At 40.9% G+C, this 20,000-nt stretch overlaps 1 protein-coding gene and 1 long non-coding RNA gene across 9 annotated transcripts in view; one reads left to right on the top strand and one right to left on the bottom strand.

Annotated features, from left to right (window-relative positions):
- Nucleotides 1-20,000, top strand: part of LOC124946471 (nucleolar protein 4-like) — a 57,309-nt gene that overhangs the window by 1,162 nt on the left and 36,147 nt on the right. For 2 of the 8 annotated variants that reach the window (XM_047487206.1, XM_047487203.1), the window contains exon 1: nucleotides 6,816-7,002. The exons of 4 other annotated variants lie outside the window; for them this stretch is intronic. In XM_047487206.1, coding sequence (XP_047343162.1) covers nucleotides 6,958-7,002 — 45 coding nt within the window. In that variant the 5' untranslated portion in view covers nucleotides 6,816-6,957. Of the gene's footprint in view, nucleotides 1-4,881; nucleotides 6,644-6,815; nucleotides 7,003-20,000 lie in introns of those variants that run through there. 2 more of the 8 variants (XM_047487204.1, XM_047487205.1) reach the window with 2 other exon arrangements.
- On the bottom strand, nucleotides 18,593-19,659 carry LOC124946478. The gene is made up of 3 exons (XR_007100076.1): nucleotides 19,483-19,659; nucleotides 19,229-19,415; nucleotides 18,593-19,129 (listed from the first exon to the last, which is right to left on the bottom strand). It is a non-coding gene; the product is annotated as an uncharacterized LOC124946478 (long non-coding RNA).

Here is a 20,000-nt window from a genome sequence, read left to right as displayed (position 1 = left end):
AAATAGATAGCTCATAGGAATATCCGATTATACCCTAACTGCTCATAACGGTACTATCGCCGCACCCGTTAACTTCCTCGCGCTGCGTGCGTTGCTCCGCAGATGAAAAAAAAAAAAAAACATATAAAAGGTTACGCACACGTAGGTACGAAGTATTTGAAAAAATGAATTAACTTTTCTTTATTTAACTTTGTCATAGTAATTTTCTTATCAAAAAAACCGTTCTAATATTTATGAATGCATTCCTAAAAGATTTTCAACCTAATAATGATAATAATAATAATAATAATAATAATGATTATAATGATAATAATAATGATAATAATAATGATAATAATAATGATAATGATAATGATAATAATAGTGATAATAATATTGATAATAATAATAGTAATAATAATAAACATTATAATAATAATAATAATAATAATAATATCTACTGTCTTCATTAAACTTCAAAACATGAAATTCAAATTCAGAAAAGAAATCGCTTTTCTCTCTATCTCTTTTTATATAAGGACAAAGGTACTATCTGTTATCGTAGAAATTTGCGCAACGTTTCTTCACATTTGGAGCGAATAGAGGTTGAGAGTCACTATTGCACGGTAAGAGCAAGTGAGATCGAAACAGAGAATGGCAAAGAGGAAAAGAGGAAGAGAGGGAGAGAGGGAAGAGAGAGAGAGAGAGAGAGAGAGAGAAAGAAAGAGAGAGAGAGAGAGGAACTATCGGTGGAGGCTATAGTATACGATGAGACGGCTTGGAAGAGGGACAGAATGGGCCGGCGGCTTGCCGAGGATGGGGGTGAGAGAGAAGAGAGCCTAGGGAACACGCAAGAAAGAGAAAGAGAGAGAGAGAGAAAGAGAGAGAAAGAAAGAAATAAAGAAGGAAAAAGGGAGAGAGAGCGAGAGAGAAGAATATAGAGGTAAAGGAGATACGATGGGAAGAGGGTAAAAGGAGGCGAAGGGAGAAACCCCCCGTTGCGCCCACACTGGACTTGGGTTTTTTGTGAGGGAGTGCGAGGGCGGACGGACGAACGAACGAACGAACGGACGGACAGACGAATGGGTGGACGGGTGGTCTATTGTGGGGGAGGAGAAGAGGGGAAGGAAGGCTTGGGGCTCAAGCGAAGGGAGAAGAAACGAGAGAGGAAAGAGGGGAAAGGAGAGAGAGAACTGGCAGGCAGGGGCTGCTGCCACAGTGCTGCTCTAGGGAATGAGAGAAACACGGCCAGTGGAAAGATGGAGAGAAAGAGGGAGGAAAAGGGAGAATGAGGGAGAAAAAGAGTGAGAGAGAAAAAGAGAGAGAGAAAGAGAGATCCATAGGGGTGCCGGCAGAGGGTAGTAGGGGAGCACCGCCCAAGGCTTCAGAAAGCAAGGATGTCGTCTAATGCCGAGTGGACTTTGTTCGCGAGCGAGATGACACCAGCAACGTTATATGTATCTATATACATAGATATGTGTTCTCTTATGAAGACGGGTGCATGCACCTATGCAAGTACATATATATATATATATATATATATATATATATATGTACTTCCATATATATATATATATATATATAGGTATATGTACCATACTTTGGTGTCTGTTGCGACGATGACACCGTCGGTGACTGGATAGGAACGCAAGAATAGCGTATATTCGCACTACCATTTTTCTTTTTTCATCCATACTGGGATTATCTAGATGTACATGGGCATATTTTCATTTTTTTTTCTTTTTGTTTTTTTTTCCTTCTTTTTTTTATCGTGTATCATATGAGAGGTTAACACGGATAGTGGGATTGATTCAGAAACTCTTGAAGAGGAGGGAGATGACGCGTTCTTAGAGACGAGATGAGTACGGACGTGGGCGATGATTCATAGAAAAGTTTTCTGAGATGTATATGTCTTATGTACACATATCTACTACCTGTTTATTTCGCTGTTAATCTACGTCATTCTTTTTTTCAACGCAATAATATCGTTATCTCATGAGTTATCTTATTAATCGATTTAGAATAAAGACATGGAGACTATTGTATTTCTTTCTTAATTGTGAAAATAGAGACATGGAGGAGAATCGTTGTAAAGTTCTCGGTAGGGGTGATAGGTTCGTAGAACACGTCCGGGTGCCTTTGTTCTGAACCGACGCGACGACGACGACGACGACGTCGAGGACACACAAGTGTTCCCGTACTTTTCTCAGCGCGTTAAAAGCGTTAGCCATATATACCTGAGTCGATACATCATCGTAATGTACGTGTGTGTATATATCGGCATCATGGAAAGAGAAAGAAAAAGAGGAAGAGAGAGAGAGAGAGAGAGAGAGAGAGAGAGAGAGTGAGAGAAAAGAAGAGGAAGAGAGAGAAAGAGAAATAGAGGGGCCGCCTGGTATTCACGTATTTGTGTTACTAATAGAAGTCTAAATCGACGGCAGCGAGTGGCCAACGAGCGTGTATTATTCGCCGATGAATTATTACACCTCGTCAAGGATCCCGTGCGGCTTTCTTACATAACCACCTACATCGTTCACATCTTCCCGCTATAGTCCAGCAAAGCGTTTTGAGTGAAAAGAACGTCGTTGCCGCTACTACTCCACTTTCTTAAAGAACATTTTTCGTTTCAAGAGAAAATACACGTCTTGCATCCCGATGATAGCTTGTGTCGCCTGTTCGCGTATATAGGTATGTGTGTGTGTGTGTGTGTGTGTGTGCGTGCTCACACTTGTATGTATGCATGTGTGTGCGTATAGAATCGAAAGCGACGAGACGATCGGATATCGTTTTACTTTCGCCGGAAAGTTCGAAGACCTTTTTTTCTCGGTCGTTCCTTGCGTTAGCCGAAGTTTTCTACCCCCTAGGAACAAACTGTTGCTTAGATCGTTATCGCGTACAATACGGCCGAATGAATTTGCCATTCTAGCAGTCGTATTTCGAAAGAGTCGATGGAATTAGAAGCGTTTCTTGCTACCGAATGAAAATTGTTTACATTCTCCCTCTCTCCCTCTCTCTCTCTCTCTCTCTCTCTCTCTCTCTCTTTCTCTCTCTCTCTGTCTGTCTTTATCTATCATTTTTCAAAATAGTACAAACCAGAGTACATAAAATTTCATTAGATTGATCTAACGTGAAAGTCAGACTTACGAACGATTAACCTATGGAAATAACAATGTCGAATAAACAACGATTCCGTGTATATCAAAACGGAACTGAAGGAAAAAGATTACCTAATGCGGAAAAGTTCGGCTCTAAAAATATGTGAATGTTGAGAGCGTTTTACGTACACAGAATGACCTATTTTCCGAGCATTCTTTTTCTCATTGGTATGCGAAAAAGGGTGAAAAAGAGGAGAGAAAGAGAAAGGATCGAAGGTGTAGACCAGGAGAAAGAAAAACGCAAACTTCTTTCTTTCTCTTTCTCTCTCTCTCTCTCTCTCTCTCTCTTTCTCTCTCTTTTTCTCTCTTTTTCTTCGTTTCTAAGAAGATCGACGATATCTCGGGATCCCGGCACAGTGCAAAGGAAGAAATGTACGAATGTGTGCATGGGAGTTATACACGCGTAACGATATCACAGAGGCGATGACACCAAAGAAGAAGAAGAGAAAGAAACGAGGAAAGAGAAAAGAGAGAACAGAAGCGGTAATGCAGGTACGTACGTAGAGACGTAGAGAGATAGGAGTACAGAACACGTGAAGAGGAACTGAAGGGGGAAGGGAAGTGAGAAGCAATAGGAGCTCGTACCCTTCTAAGCGTACATATACCTCTACCTAGCACACCCATGGAAGTTGGTTCTAGGGAGAGATAGAGAAAGAGAGAAGGAGAGAATGAGAGAGAGAGAGAGAGAGAGAAAAGGAGAGAGATAGAGAGAGAGAAAAGGAGAGAGAGAGAGAGAGAGAGAAAAGAGAAAGAGAGAAAACGCAGCCCTTGGTCTCTGCCCTTCCCTGTCCATCGTCCGCACCCCTGTACATCCCTCACCGTCCACCCTTCACCCTGGTCGACCCCTTACGAGCCTTCAAACGCGTCCTTTCCTACCCGTCCCGTCCAGCGGTGCGGACCCCACGATGAGAAGGACTACGATGAGGATGAGGAAGAAGAGGAAGAGGAGAAGGAGGTAAAGAAGGGAGAGTAGAGAGGAAGAGGACGGCGTTCTGACAGTGACAGACCCTACCTTACCGTCACCACCGTCGTCTACTACGGCAGTGGTATACACGCTCTACTCAGCTTCGCTGGTGCCGCTCGTGGTAGTAGTGCCGCTTAGTTGGTGGGGAGGGTCGATGGTTGTCGAGAGGTGGTACGGGGGGGAAAGGAGGAAAGAGAGAGAGGAGTGGAGAGGAACGATGTGGGCGCCAAGAGGAGGATAGGGAAGGCAAGTGCGGGGAAAGGAAGGTCCGTTGAAGTGAGAGAGGTACCTAGCGAAGAGAGGATCGAAAGGGGTGAGAACGAGAAAGAGAGAGAGAGAGAGGGAGAGAGAGAAAGGGAGCGATGGGGAGCTCGGTTGAGGAAGACAAGGACGTGAGAGTCCTGAAAGGGCGCGGCGAGTAGAGAGGGGAGTATAGTTGGTGAACGAGAGAATGAGAGAGAGAGAGAGAGAGAGGGAGAGAGAGAGAGAGAGAGAGAGACAGATGAGTTGCCTCGTGGTTGGGTCAGAGAGGCGTCGGGAGATCGAGCGAGCACGCAAAAGAGAGAGAAAGAGAGAGAGGGGGAGATATAGATAGTATGAAAGTGGGAATGAGAGAGAGACAGCGATAGGGGAACGGGAGCGGCAGGACGGAGGGGCGGAGTAGGAGTGCGCGGCAGCGGCGACGAGAGAGTTGGAGGTGGAGGTGGTGAAGGAGGTTGTGGCAGTGGAGGTGGAGGAGGGCGATGTGGTTGGGGAGAGGGGCAAAAGAGGAGAGGGGGTCGCCAGCGCGTCGCCAGTCGCCAGTTCGCCGTGAGCGCTCGTGATGCGAGGACGTTCTGTGATTTCATCTAGGAGCGTAACGTCGCTTTCTCACCTCGAGCTTTGAGAAGAGGGAAAAAGAGAGGAGAGAGAGAAAGAGAAAGAAGTAGAGATAGAGATAGAAAGAGAGAGAGAGAGAGAGAGAAAGAGAGAGAGAGAGAAAGAGAAAGAAAGAGAAAGAAAGAAAGAGATAAGGAGAGGGAATTGTGGCTCCCATCGCGTTCTATTCACGCCTGTCATCTTTTTTCGTGTTGCCGTTTGCTTATCGTCACTCGCGCGCGCGATTTGGACTCTGACGAAAGGTGAAAAGACGCGCTGATAGAGAGGGAGGACAGACGGACAGACAAACAGGAATATAGAGTGGGGAGAAAAGAAGATTCTACGAACGAGTAAAGCGAGAAAGAGTGAGAGAGCTTTCCAAAGGTGAAAGAGAAAGAGAGAGATATAGAGAGAAAGAGAAAGAGATAGATAGATATATAGATAGAGAGAGAGAGAGAGAGAAAGAGAGAGAGCTTTTTTTAACGTGCAGCATGTAACGAGAAGATCGGCCTTCGACGACGAGACATAGAGTAACCTTGTTTCTGCGTTCCAACCTACGCTCTTCTCATGACACACACATATACACAGAGAGAATACAATCACTCACTCATACACAAATACATGTCTCTCCCGTAACTCCGTAAGCTTTAGAAAGGAAGCACGACGAGCGGAGAGAACGCACGCCACGACATTTTTCCGCTCGAAATACGTAGTATATACGAAGTACATACGTGCGTACGTAGTTTGAAGGTGGTGGAAGTTGCGAGAGAGAGAGAGAGGGGGAGAGAGAGAGAAAGAGAGAGAGAGAGAGACCGAGAATATATCACGTCGAAGGATCTCGCAGAGGAGAGAGACCAGCTGATCGTGGATCGCGGATATATACACGTTGCTGCTCTTCGCGCCGGATAAGTTCGCCGCGGCGTGTGTGCGTGCGCGGCTCGATCGTGTCGTCGTCCTACGTCGGCCGCCTACTCCTTTTACTCCTCTTTTGCAGAAGATACAGTAAGAGAGAGAGAGAGAGAGACAGAGAGGGAGAGAGAGAGAGAAAGAGAAAAAGAGAGAGAGAGAGAGAAAGAGAAAAGGAGAGAGAGAGAGAGAGAGAGAGAGAGAGAGAAAGAGTGGGAGAGAAAGAGAACATACGCTTTTGTGACGTTACCGTGGTGGACAATGACGGATTCGAGCGGACAGATAGTGTGTGCGTGTTAGTTGGAGATAGAGAAAGGAGAAAGATAGATAGAGAAGACGGCAGTAGAGAAAAAAGAAGGGGAGCATAAAGAGAGGGGGAGAGAGAGAGATAGACAGAGAACCAAGTGTCGAACTTTGCTACGTGATATCAACGTTAAAGTTGTGCGTGAAAGGAGAATCGCGCGATGCGTTAAAGTGTGAGAAAGAGAAAGAACGAGAGAGAGAGAGAGAGAGAGAGAGAGAGAGAGAGAGAGAAAGAGAGAGAGAGAGAGAGAGAGAGAGAGAAAGAGAAAGATAGGTGATATAGAAAGAGAGAAAAGAAGAAAAAGAAGAAACTATTCGGACTCTCATTGCTTTCCTCTCCGTTCGATCTGATCGAGGGAGAATCTTCGTCGTCGTGGTTAAAATTGACGCGGGTGGGTACGCTCCTCCCGCATAAGGGAGAAAGACAAGGAAAGATAGCGGCGAAGAGAGACGGAAGACACTCGACGAAGGGGAGAAGGTACGAGAGGAGTTGAAGAGAGGCTGCACGCGAGAGAAAGAGACCTTTTTTACTCCGTTCGCTGAAAGAGAGAGAGAGAGAGAGAGAGAGAGAGAGAGAGAGAGAGAGAGAGAGAGAGAGAGAGAGAGAGAGAGAGAGACATCATACACACACACGAACATATATCTATATATATATATATATATATATACATATACACAGACGCACATTGAGCGATAGAGATAGGAAGAGAGGGGTGTGTGTGTGCGTGCGAGAGAGAGAGAGAGAGAGAGAGAGAGAAAGAGAGAGAGAAAGAGGACGCATCGCTTCTGAATATGTCCGCGAAGCGAAAGGCCACTGCCATCATGCAGCACCACAAGGTGAGTCTAATGGAGATCGGCATTGGAACCACGTGATCGACTTCTTTCTTTCTTTCGACGCGACGTATGTATGTATGTACGTACTTACTCGAGCACGCGTTTTACGAACGAACTGACTCGACTCGCGATCGAGTTTGCTTTTCGATCGTCCCGTCGGTCCTGTCCCGCCCCGTTCGATCCCTTCACCTTCCCGCCCTCTTTGACCCTCCGACCTTCTTCCGCCTTCCTCCCTTCCACCCCCTTCTCTCTCTTAGCACCCACCTTTCTTTTTCTGCTTTCTCTTCATTTTTTATCATTTTTACGAACAAGCTTATTTTGATTCAACTATCTTCATTTGTTTCCTTCATTTTCTTTTTTTCGTGAAGAATTTCGTTGTCTTTTCGATTGATGATTACATAAAAAGAAAGAAAGAAAGAAAGAAAGAGATAAAAGAAGAGAAAGAAAAACAACGAAAATGTTTTTTTCTCTACGCTCGCGTGTAAAAAAACCTATGCGTAACGAAAAACCTATGCATTTCCAAGTTTTTTCCTTTTCTTTTTCTTTTTTGTGTTTTTTTTGTGTCTTTTGTACTTTTTGCTTTTTGGAGTTTTTTTGTTTTTTTGTGGTTTTTTCTTTTTTTCTTTTTACAGAAAACGTTCTCTTTTTGCCCTCGTGTCCTTCGTTCGCGGAGAAAGAGAGGAAGAGCGGAAAGTGAGAGAGAGAGAGAGAGAAAGAGAGAGAGAGAGAGAGAGAGAGAGAGAGAGAGAGAGAGTGAGAGAGAGAACGGCGGCTCGTTACGAAACTCATTATTCCATGGCACCTTTTCCCTTTCTGGAGAGGAAAAGGGGAGTAGAGACAAATGGTATAGTAGTTTTAATTGAAAGAGTTGTTTAATCCGTACTCCTCATACTATCCTTCTTCTCCTCCTCGTCCTCCTCTTCCTTCTCCTCCTTCTCCTTATCTTCCTTTTCTTTCTACCGCACGCGAAACGCGCTTTTTTGAGAAATCGAGATCGAAAGGACGGATTTCGAAAAAATTAAATTCAATTGATCGGATCAATCGATTTTTCTCTTTATTTATTCAAACACGTCTCCTCGGGAAAATTAAACAACAATTACGTGGAAACATCGAACAAATCGTCATCGCCGTTATCTGAACCGATTTTTTCTCCTTGATCGTCGTAGAAGTCAGAGATTAGAATTAGATATATTATCGTGCAGACGTAATCCCATCGACAACGGATCGCGTTGCTCTTTCGATCGACTTCGATCGTACACGTGTTATGTGAGAAAAAGAGAACGACTATTTATAATTTCCTTTCTCTCTCTCTTTCTTTCTCTTTTTTCTCTTTCTTTCTCTTTTTCTCTCTCTCTCTCTCTCTCTCTCTCTCTAACACTCTCTCATTCATTCTTTCTCTATTTCATTATATTGAAACGCGAAGCTTTCCGAGGCTGCTTCTAATTAACGCGCGATTATAATCGACATGTTTGACGGCCAAGATCGCGATTCTTATTACGTGCATTTTACCATACATAGAATACGTAGACATTTGTATTTCGTATGTATATAGTACGTTTGGTTGAGATAGCAATTTAAAGAACCATTCGACTTTTCGATTATGTATGATGAAAAAGACAAGAATAAATATAATAAAAACGATAAAAAATACGTCCAAATCTTTTGATTGGTATTATCGTTGGTAATTATTGAAGTGTTTATTTATTGTGAGAGTATGAATTACTCACCGTTCCGTATTAGATCGTCGAAAGAATAACAAGAGAATAGAAAAGAGAACAAAAAAAAAAAAATGAATAAAACGAAAATAAAATTATAAAACAAAATCATAAAAAAAATCGAAAAGTGTTTCGTTTACCACAGTTTTTCTCTTTTCTTCTCTTTTCTTTTTTTCTCTTTCTTTTGTCTATGTCCTTCTTTCTCCAGTTGCTGTCAAAGTCAAGTCCGGAAGTTTAATAGTAGCACCGTTCGGCACGTGTTCAACTTCGGGCCTCTTGCCACGGCTCGGACAAGAATACGCTCGATTTCACGTATACGATTTCGTTTGGGGGCTTGAGAAAAGAAAGATAGAGAGAGAGAGAGAGAGAGAGAGAAAGAGAGAGAGAGAAAGAGGGAGAGAACGTCCCCTGTTTCCTTTTCTTCTCTAAAGCCGATGAATTTTTCGGTCCATTTAACAGCACCGAACCTGAGTCGCATGGCAAAATAGGTGCGTTTAAAAAAAAAAAGAAGAGAAAAAAAGGAAATAAAAAAGCGTTCGTGAGAGTAGGAAAAGAGAGAGAGAGAGAGAGAGAGAGAGTGAGAGAGACAGATAGGAGGGGAAGAGGGTGAGTGAAAAAATATAAACACACGCGGACCGGCTGATTGGAAGTATTAAAGTCGCACACGAATTGAAAAGATCGATCCGATCGTAATCGAGTCGCGAAAGTCGAGTTTAGAGTTGAGGTAGGTTCGGGACGCGCACGTTCCTTCTTTCTCTTTCTCTTTCTCTTTCTCTCTTTCTCTCTTTCTCTCTCACTCTTTTTCCATCGCACTCCCTCTCCGAGCATGTCTCTTTTTCTCTTCTTCTTCCCTCACTATCTTCCAACTTCTCTCTCTCTCTCTCTCTCTCTCTCTCTCTCTTCTCTTTCTCTATCTGTCTCTCTTTCATCCTCTTCCTTTCGGGCCATTATCTCTCTTCGTCGCGCGCCCGCGCATTCCTCTCTCGCTCTTTTGCGTTCCAACAGGTTATATTTTTCCACCGGCAGCGGAATCTTTCTTTCTCTTTCTATCCTCTTTTTCTTTCGTCAACTCTCTCTCTCTCTCTCTCTCTCTCTCTCTCTCTCTCTCTTTCTCTCTCTCCCTCTCTATCTCTATTTCTATCTTTCTTTCACTCACTCCCCCTTTCTTTCTTACTTCCTCTATCGTCGAATCATTCATGATCCATCTTCGATTCTTCTTCCGTATATCGTATCTATATATCTTTTTTTGTCTTTCTTTCTCTCTTTCTTTTGAGATCGCCCACGTTCTTCGTACTCGTTCACGTTTCTATTCATTTTTCTTCTTGACTTAGTCGCGTATGCGTCGTCGTCGCTGTGAATTTAACACTTTCTTATTCTCTCTCTCTCTCTCTCTCTCTCTCTCTCTCTCCCTCTCCCTCTCTTTCTTTCTTAATCTCTTTCTTTCTTAATCTCTTTTTCTCTCTCTCTATCTGCTTCTCTCGTTAGCTCGTCTTCATCTAATCAATATTCTTTTTGAAAAAGAGACAGAGTTCGATCTTGATTCGAATTTAATGAAAAGATAAAGCATGCGCAAAGTATACTTATCGATGCGAACATAATAATTTGGCGTAAATGGTTTTTACGCGTTGTTAGTTTTTCAGTTAAAAGCTTGATTAATATATTCAATGGCGTTTTTAATACGTTCGACGTTAATCGTGCTCGTTCTATAAAGTTGCAGCAACTATCGTGGCTGGTCGAAGATTTATCCGGTGGATCTTTCAAGATCGAATCGTTTTACTTTTCCTTTTTATTTGGTTAAAGGTGAAAAGCAATTGTGATTTCTCGTGACGAAAAAGAAATAGAAATGATTTCTTTAACTAACGCTATGAGAAAAATAATATATATATAGTATTATATATATATAATATATGTATATATATATATATATATTTTATAATACTCAAATATAGAAAATTCTACTTTCGTTAAAAAATGATCGACTGGTACGGAAGATTGGAAAAATGAGAGGATCCGAGAAAAAAATATTAAAAGTTTGAAAGCGTTCCTGTTTGAAAGCACCACGAATCCCTTCTTTTCTCTTCCCTTCCTCTCATCTTTTCTCCTTCTTTTTTAATCAGTATAAGTGCACCTTACGTACGTATCAACCTGACTTAATTTCTTTCTTCGAATCCATGGTTCATCGAATGAAACGTGGCTTAATAACGTGTTAATCGCATTATAATTAACTTTGTTAAACACGTATCGATTAATTCAATTATCGGTCGATAAAAAAGACGACACGTTACGTATTATATTTCGAAATCGAAGAACCTCCCTCGTTTATATTAAGGTCGGGAGGGGTGCAGGGAGGGCGAGGGAGGGGTAAAAAAAATTAAAAAAAAGAAAAAAATGAATGTTCCCGAGCGAACATTGAAGTTCGAAGCGTCGAAGCGTAGACGACGAGGGGAGAGAGAGAGAGAGAGAGAGAGAGAGAGAGAGAGGGGGGGAGAGAGAGGGAAAAAATATATATATTGTTTCGTACCTTAGGTGTATTCGAGAAAGTCGTCTCTCTCGTCTCGCTCAAACGAAGAAGGGGACACGAGGGTAACGAATAAGTATGAGAAGAAGAAGAAAAAGATGATGATGATGATGCGGTCGATGCTTTCAGAAGCGCACGAGAATCCGGATCGCTAATGAGGCGTGCGATTCTCTCGTTAAAGGATTAAATTACGGTACGCGGGAAGTCTCTCGTCGTCGGTTTGGCGGCTGCCACGACGAGAGTCGACTGCTCATTTTAACGGTAATCTTTGCCGATTTTCTATGGTTTCGCGTCGGGATTCTTGCGAGAAGCAAGAAATTCATTCGTGACCTCTCTCTCTCTCTCTCTCTCTCTTTTTCTTCTTTCCCTTTTCTTCCCTTTAAAAAATAAGAAAAAACAAAATCTGAAAATTTTTTTCTTTCGACTTCGAAGGGAAGTTAGCTAGACGGCTGGCTAGCTAGCTCTATTCTCCGATCTCGAATGATATTTTGCAACAATTCAAATATCCTTTTTTTATTTTTTTTTTTTTTGCTCATGTTTTTCCTTCGTGTCGATTGAAAAGCAAAACGGAAAAAGAAAAAATAAAAAAGAAAAAAAAAAAGAAAAAGGGAAAAGCGAATCATTTGCCATTCTTAAATTATCGTAGAACAGAGGATAACTTTCTCCATTCGTTTCATACGCGTTGATGTAGGGGAGGATAGAAAAAAGAGGGGGTGCGCAAAAGACGACGCTACGTTGTACAGGGGTTAAGAGTGAGATACAACGAGGAGTGCGAGTCACCTCTCCCCCCATATTCCCACCGAAGTAAGGGCCAGTATGGATTTCCCATAAGATCAGGTATATTCGTGCCTGGAACCGACAATGGAAGGGTGCAACGGCGAGCTCGTCCGAGAAACCTGGAGAAAAAGAGAAAGAGAGAAAAAGAGTCAGTGAATATGTGTGAGAGAGAAAGAGAGAGAGAGAGAGAGAGAGAGAGAGAGAGAGAGAGAGAGAGAAAGGGAGAAAGAGAAAGAGAAAGAGATGAACAGGAATGGGAAAAGTAAGTGAAAGAGGGAGAGAGATGCAGGAAACGTAAAAAGAAAGGAAGATAGATAGATAGATAGATAGATAGATAGACAGAGAGAGAGAGAGAGAGAGAAAGAGAGAGAAAGAGAGAGAGATATGCAGGAAACGTAAAAAGGAAGGCAGATGAAGAGAGAAAGAGAAATAGGAAAAAGAAGAGAGATAGGAATAGCCCTTCTCTTCTCTTTCTCTCATTCCCTTTGGAGCCACCCCAGTACTCTCGTCTCACCCCATTTCGAGGCTGCTTTTCCCTGTCGGCCGTCGAGTACAGCGCGTTCCAAATACGTCCGTCCAAACATTTCCTGTCTTTCCAGGCATCCTTCAAATGACTACTACACTTGTGTACATACGTATCTGTAGATATAGTGTGTATTATATCTATATTCTATACACACACACACATATATATATAGTACATATATCAAGGGCAGAGAGCTCCTTTAGGTAACGTGTGTTGTTTACGCATATGCATGACGTATCTATCTCTTGTCTCCCGCTTTCTTTTCGTCACTCGACGAAAACTAATCTTTGAAATTTTTGGAACTTCTCCGATATCTGATCGATTATCTTTAAACTTTATCCGTCATTTACGTTAATAATTATATTGAAGAATGATATACCAGGATATTTTATCTCGAGTATTATTCATCGTCAAACAAATAAGAAAAATTCTAATCATTCAGAATTCTCGTTTCGTTCTCGTAAAAACTTCCATCGATAATTCTCGGCAAATGATTTTCTATGATCGATATCTTTTGATCTGATCTAAACGATCTCTCATTGTTCGCATACTTCGATATTACTCTCTCTCTCTCTCTCCCTCTCTCTCTCTCTCTCTTTCTCCGTCTTTCTTTTCGTCTTTTATGAAATTAGCGAGATGAGTCGACCATTCGGAATGAACGATATTGCTTATCGACGTTGTCTTCTCGTTTGTCGAGTGCTATATTGTCGTGCAACAAGGAAAGGGAGAAAGAGAAAGAGAAAGAGCATAAGCAGGGAGTATATACGTACGCCCAACGAACGACTGCGACTTCGTATATAGGTGGTAGGCGTGAGTTGATAGCGAGGTGATGTTTGTTGCTAGCTGTCGGCTGATTCAGAGAGCCATCCGTGTCAAGGTACACCGCCATCGACGCCGTCGTCGTTCCTCGTCGTCATTGTCGCGTTGCAATACGTTGTGTCGTTTCATGTATATATATATACACACACATACACATATTAAAATTGAATCTCTTGCGTTCTTTCTCAACGATCATATATTACGTATACACGCGCACATATACATGTATATGTACACGTGTACGATACATACCATACAAAAGTGCGGGTAACTCGACCAAAGACCATCGTGCGAACGGAGATAACAGGAGAAGGGGGAGGGGAAGAGATAGAAGAATGAGTGTGCGTGAAAGAGAAACAGGGGAGGAGGAGGAAACGAGAACCGAGATCCGATGGACTTCAGCTAGTTTTTTCTTTTTTTTTTTTTCTTTTTTTTCACAGAGATCGTCGTTCAATTTGTTTGCGTTCTATACCCATGGATAGGATGTATCGTTGATTTTTCGGAGTTTTTATTGTGGACCGTACTCGCTATGGCAACCTGCGCGAAATATTTCCTCCGACACGGATTTTAAGTGTTATAAAGCGACGAAATTCAATGATACGATTCCAATCAAATAGCATTGGATACTTAATTTTCGTTGGTCCTAATAATTGCGAATGAATTTTTCATCTGTATTATGTCTTCGCTCTTTTAATTATTCTCTTTTATTAATGAAGAAAAATAAAAATTCGATTTTACGTTTATTATGGCTTTTCATTAAATTTCATCCAACTTGTTTTTATTCACAAGATATTTGGTACGCTTATGGTAGTTGTCAAAACGAGATACGTTCTCTTTTTAGCGTAAAGCTATCGGTCGCAGAAGTTTGTGTGTATCGCTTTGTTTGAGTCATCGCCCGTACGAAGGTCGGAGACAGGAAAGGTTCTAACCTGACCTGCCTTATTCGCGTTTCGACTTGCAATGGTCGATGAAATGCCTACCTGGTGACGCGATTGTTTGTAATTCTTTAAAGCGAGTCTAGTTTAAGTATGGAACGAATCCGACGATCGAGATCGACTTGGAAAAGTTTTCCTACTTTTTTCTTTTTCTTATTTCTTTTTTTTTCCTCTCATTTGCCAAACTTAGATCAATTTGTCTTTTGACCCATTTCACGAAGTCGAACATGGATTAAACAAGAGCGAAATCAAATCGATATTCTTTCTTTTGATTTATGATCGATCGAGGAATACAGATATTGCAATACGAAAAGGAATAAAATTGGCTATAATTCAATTACGTATATGGAGTCAAAATGAGAGAAAGAGAAAAAGAAAGAGATATAGAGATAGAGATACGGATAGAGAATGAGAGAAAGAGAGAGAGAGAGAGAGAGAGATAGAGATAGAGATACGGATAGAGAGTGAGAGAAAGAGAGAGAGAGAGAGAGAGAGAGAGAGTAAGAGTAAGAGAGACAAACTCTAATTCTTCCTTTTCTCCCTTTTCCTTTTACCTACTCAACGTTCGAGCTGTCAGTTAAGAAGACTGGCAAATCAGGTGAATCGTTAAATTTTTATAAAAGCTTCGCGCGCTACTTCGAATTAGTCACCAAGTCAATTAGCTCTATGGAGAAAGAAAGATAGAGTCATATATACATATATATATATGACTATATATGTATATATATGACTATATATATGACTATATATGTATATATATATGACTATATATATGACTATATATGTGTATATATATATATATATATATATATATATACGACTATATATATATAGAGAGAAAGAGAGAGAAAGAGAAATAGAGAGGAAGAAATTCGATTACGTATCCCAGACATTTGCAATCCTGAACCTAGGACAAGGAAAAGAGCTTTTGGACGCGTCTTCTCCGCATTGAAAGTTAATAACAGATAATCGACGTGAACTCGCTTCTAAGGCGAAGGGCTAAGATGTAATACGAACGGAAGAGAGTACGAAAGGGGTTGGTCGAAGGAAATTCTCTAACCAAAGATAGAATATATCTCTTCCTTCCGTGGGGTCGCGATTAAATTCGTTTCCCGAAAATATCCAAATATTCTCCGTTCTCCTTTGAAATCGTTAATTACACAGAGAAGATTCTGGATCGTTCGAGGATCCGAGATTGGACGTGGTGCACTCTCGTTGATAATTATACTTTGGTCGGATGATCTTCATTATTCATGTGCGTAGATAACGCGATCGTGCAACGAGAATGGTTTTCTCTTGCTTTTCGACTTTGGAATACACTCGATGAAGACAAAGATATTAGAAAATAGAGAGAAAGAGAGAGATAGAGAGAGAGAGAGAGAGAAAGAGAAAAAGTCTTGAAGTTATCCATGTAACTACCTAAAGAGGATAAATTATCAGATTATGTCTCATTTACACATGTGACTAACACTACTCTTGCGCCGAATTTAATATAATAATAATAATGAGAACGCCAAAAAGAGAGAGAGAGAGAGAGAGAGATTTCTCATCGTCGACATCTTTGGTGAATATAACGGTGAATAAAGTGGGAGAAAATTATGTTTTCGAAAACAAACGAATCCATCTCGTCTTCTAGATTTTAACCAGTTTACGAGATTAAGGGAAACGGATTATTTCGTTGAGGTGTGCCATATTTCTAGCTCTTTCTCTACACTCTTTCCGGGACGACGACGAGAACAATAACAATACTCGCTCGGAATAGAGGCAGGAAGAACGAATGAGAAAGAGAGGGAAAGAGAAAGAGAAAGAGAGAGAGAGAGAGAGAGAGAGAAGAACAGGACGGAATAGTAGTAGTAGATGCGCTTAAATAATTGGATGGCAGCTTTTTAAAAGCCGTAATCTAGTTTTCATACAGGCATCGCTTTAATGGATCACAATCTATCGGATCGTCGGTTTTTCCCTGCCGTTGGGAAGCTTTGCATTTAGTTATCCCAGTGTTACCCTCTCCTCGTTTTGCCACACGCAACCCTTTATCCGAACTTTGCCTTCTGTCTCGTGCTAATGTCCGAAAAAAAAAGAAAAAAAAAAGAAAAGAAAACGAAAAGAGAGAGAAACAGAGAGAGAAAGAGAGAGAGAGAGAGAGAGAGAGAGAGAGAGAGAGAGAGAGTGAGAGGGAAAGAAAATCATTTAATGAGAAACAGAGGGTAATCCAATACCGATATTGGTCTGCTTCGGTATGAAGTCGATAGTCGTTACATGTAAGCACGGCTCTAATTAAAAAATATCAGCAGACGAAATCAATGTCCGGCTTTCGAAAAAATTATTCCACTTTTTTTTCTTTATGGTTTTTTCTTTCTTTCTTTTTTTTTTTTTTTTACATTTTTTTCTCTTTTTTTCCTTCCTTTCTTTTTTCTTTTTATTTTTTTTTAACTTTACTTTCCTCTAGTCTCATAAATCTCGTTCATTTTCTTTTTACTTTCGAGGGCTAAACATTTCGCGATATCTTCAGTTTCTCGCTTTTGTCGGAGTGAACTTCGAGTTCGGAAAAAAAGAGAAAATGAATAGTAGAGGTGCGCCGTTAATAGCGGGAAAGTGCGTGGTATTGTGTGTCTAGATGCTTTTATAAGTATATACCCATGTGTACAGCCCTGTATGCTCTCACATATAACTGTCCGATTTTGAACAAGGCGGCACACACAGGGGATTGGCGGTGGCAGGCTACATTGGGGGTTGCGGTGTCAATAATACATCGCACCGTTCCTTCTATATGTAGGTGACTTTCGAATAGTAATGGCTTCGATTTAGGTTCGAATACAAACAAGAGATATTACAACCTACCTATATATTTAAATACGGATTTTATACCCTGTTTCCTAGACGATCGATACTATTCAAACGAACTTATTCGCATTATTTTTTTCTTAATAAATTACCAATGTTAAATACAAGAAAAATGTTTAATATTATTAGGAAGAGAATTTCAGTGAGAAAAAGAAAAAAGAAAACAAATAATTGAAGCATACAAAATAATCGTAATCTAATTCGATAAATTTGAATGTTTTCGTGGGCGGTAGCTAGCCATCGCGAATGATCTCTTCCTCGTGACTACTTCACCACTGGAGTTAACGCTGGATCCCATCGCAGCACACGCGTTCTATCGAGGCGTGCCCGATGCACACGTAAATGTGTATTCGTGCGTTCCACGAGCGCACACGACCCTATCGGACACGAATGCAACGGGAGGAAGGGAGGGAGAGAGAAAGAGAAAGAGAGATAGAGAGGGAAAGGGTGAGAAAGAGAGAGGCTGTGAGGGCGGTCGGGAGAAAGGGAGGGAGGGGGAAGAGGCGCAGGGATGCCTCGTGTGATATACGTCTGGCCTGTAGGTGGCGGTCGAGTGGAACTGTGTGGTAGACGGGTGGGTGGAAGTGTAGGCGGGTGGACGATAGTTTATTCAGCGGATTATTGACGGGTGGTGTGTTCGGGTCCTACATGCCGTACGGCATACACTCAAAATAGCTCCCGGTCAACCCCTGCCGCTGGCATTTGAAATATCGACCCTTTCAAAATTTATTCGCGAAACTCGATACGCTGAGATGCATCTCTCTTTTTCTCCCTCTCTCTCTCTCTCTCTCTTTTTCTTTTTCTGTTTTTTTTTTCTTTTTTTTTTGTGCGAATATCGTAATCGTTACTCTTCCTTCCGTTGTTTTTCTCCCTTATGTTGATTCTTCCTGATATTTTCTTCTTTGTTTTTCTCTTTTTCTTCCTTTCTCTTTCTCTCTCTTTCTTCTTTTTATCATCACCAACGTTCCATTGCATGGATTCTCGTACTCCACGCGACTAGTAGTTGGTTATTGAAGACGATAGATAGAAAGAGACAAAGAGTGTGTGAAAGAAGAGAACGTCTCGTTTCGAAGGAATCCAACGAACTGCAGATAAGGGATGTAAAAATACAGTCGACCCAGATTACACTATCGAACTGATTATTCTGAGGATGGGCGCTCTGTTTCTCCTTCGTAGATTCAGTACGGATTCCGTTTCCTTTGCAAATTTTTGGATATTCCTTACATATAAAGTTTTTCTAACGTTTCTATTTTCAATAATGATTTACTTTGAGCTATATCATTTCTAATTTAAAACTACACTCCCTTTATATATTTCTTTTTAAAAGGGACATGTTTTTAAAATCATCTATGCAAATGGAAGCTAAGAAGAGGAGGAAAAGAAGAGAGAGAGAGAGAGAGAAAAAATTGAATAATATCTATTTATAAACTAACGAAAATAATTCTTTTTTTTTATTCCTTTGTATAAAAACAAGTCGAGATCGAATCGACACTGTCCACTCTCCCAGATATATATTCATTTCTTTCTCTCTTTCTGTTTCTTTCTTTTCTCTCTCTCTCTCTCTCTCTCTCTCTCTCTCACGTATATACACAATCGAAAGACATGTTATGCATGTATTCGTGTATTCGCGTGATATCTCGCATTATCAAGGTGAGCCGACCACCGTTGGTTGGTTGGGCCGGGAAAGAAAGAAAGAGAGAAAAAAAATCGTTGGTTTTTTTTCATCCGGTCTCGTCCATGTGTCCGAGTATGTGGCCACCATACGCATTACTGAGAGAAGGTTTACTCACACCCATACGAAGTGAGAATACGCGCGCGCTCGTTCATTCGCTCGCTTACTCGCAAGAGAGAGAGAGAGAGAGAGCGAGATAGAGAGAGAGAGAAAGAGAGAGAATACGGTTGCGCGAAGCCGAGTTGATAGAGACGGCCGTGTGGGTCCGTGTAATTGCCGGCAGCGAGGCGCGGTGGTACCGACCACTTCCTGTTCGCGTATCCGCTCCTGCAAACACCTTCCTTTTACTTCAAGTGCACATCCGAACGAACGTGCTCGCGAACGCAAGATAAATTAGAAAAAGAATAGACCAACTATTTTACTTACCCTGTTCCAATTTTCCAAGTACAGGGAACGATACAAAGTTCGCATTTCGAATGATGAAGGATAGATCGTTAGATATAAATAGAACGATAGATCGTTAAATTTTCGAATATTTCTCAAATTCACTATCGTAACGCCATAAAATCTTCTTATAAAATATGATATTTGCCTTCATGATTTTTCGCAAGAACTGAAATGGAATCTTATTCTCAAAGAGAATTCTAAGAAGAAGAAAAATAGGGATAAAAAATCTTTACTTGCGAAATTCTTTGATGATTAGTCGTATCATTATGGCCGATTCGAAATCGCGCGCCGACTGATTTATCGGAAAAGAGCGTCGAACTCCATACCTCCGGGCTGATGACATTAAACTGCTATACACTTCTCAGACGTTATCGTCCTCACGTTATCAAAGGAGCCGAGTCGAATGTCGATATGTCCTAGGAACGAGATCGCTTTGATGAAAATCCAATAAAAATGAAAATCGAATGGAAAGAACGAAATGTCTCGCTGGGTGAACGTTCGAATAACGGATTTATGGCATTTTATAATTACTTCATTTTCAATAATTTTAAATATATATATAATTAAGAAAATTATCTATATATACCTATATAATTAAAAAATATTAAAAATAAAGTATATTATTTTAATCATATATATATATATATATATATATATATATATATATATATATATTAAATATGAAGTAATTACTATAAACTGACATAAATTTTTTTTCGAACTTCAATTATATAAATAATTTATTTACGAT

Source organism: Vespa velutina, chromosome 2, assembly GCF_912470025.1.
Source record: "Vespa velutina chromosome 2, iVesVel2.1, whole genome shotgun sequence".
Classification (NCBI taxonomy): domain Eukaryota; kingdom Metazoa; phylum Arthropoda; class Insecta; order Hymenoptera; family Vespidae; genus Vespa; species Vespa velutina.
This window is presented reverse-complemented; position numbering and strand designations above follow the sequence as displayed.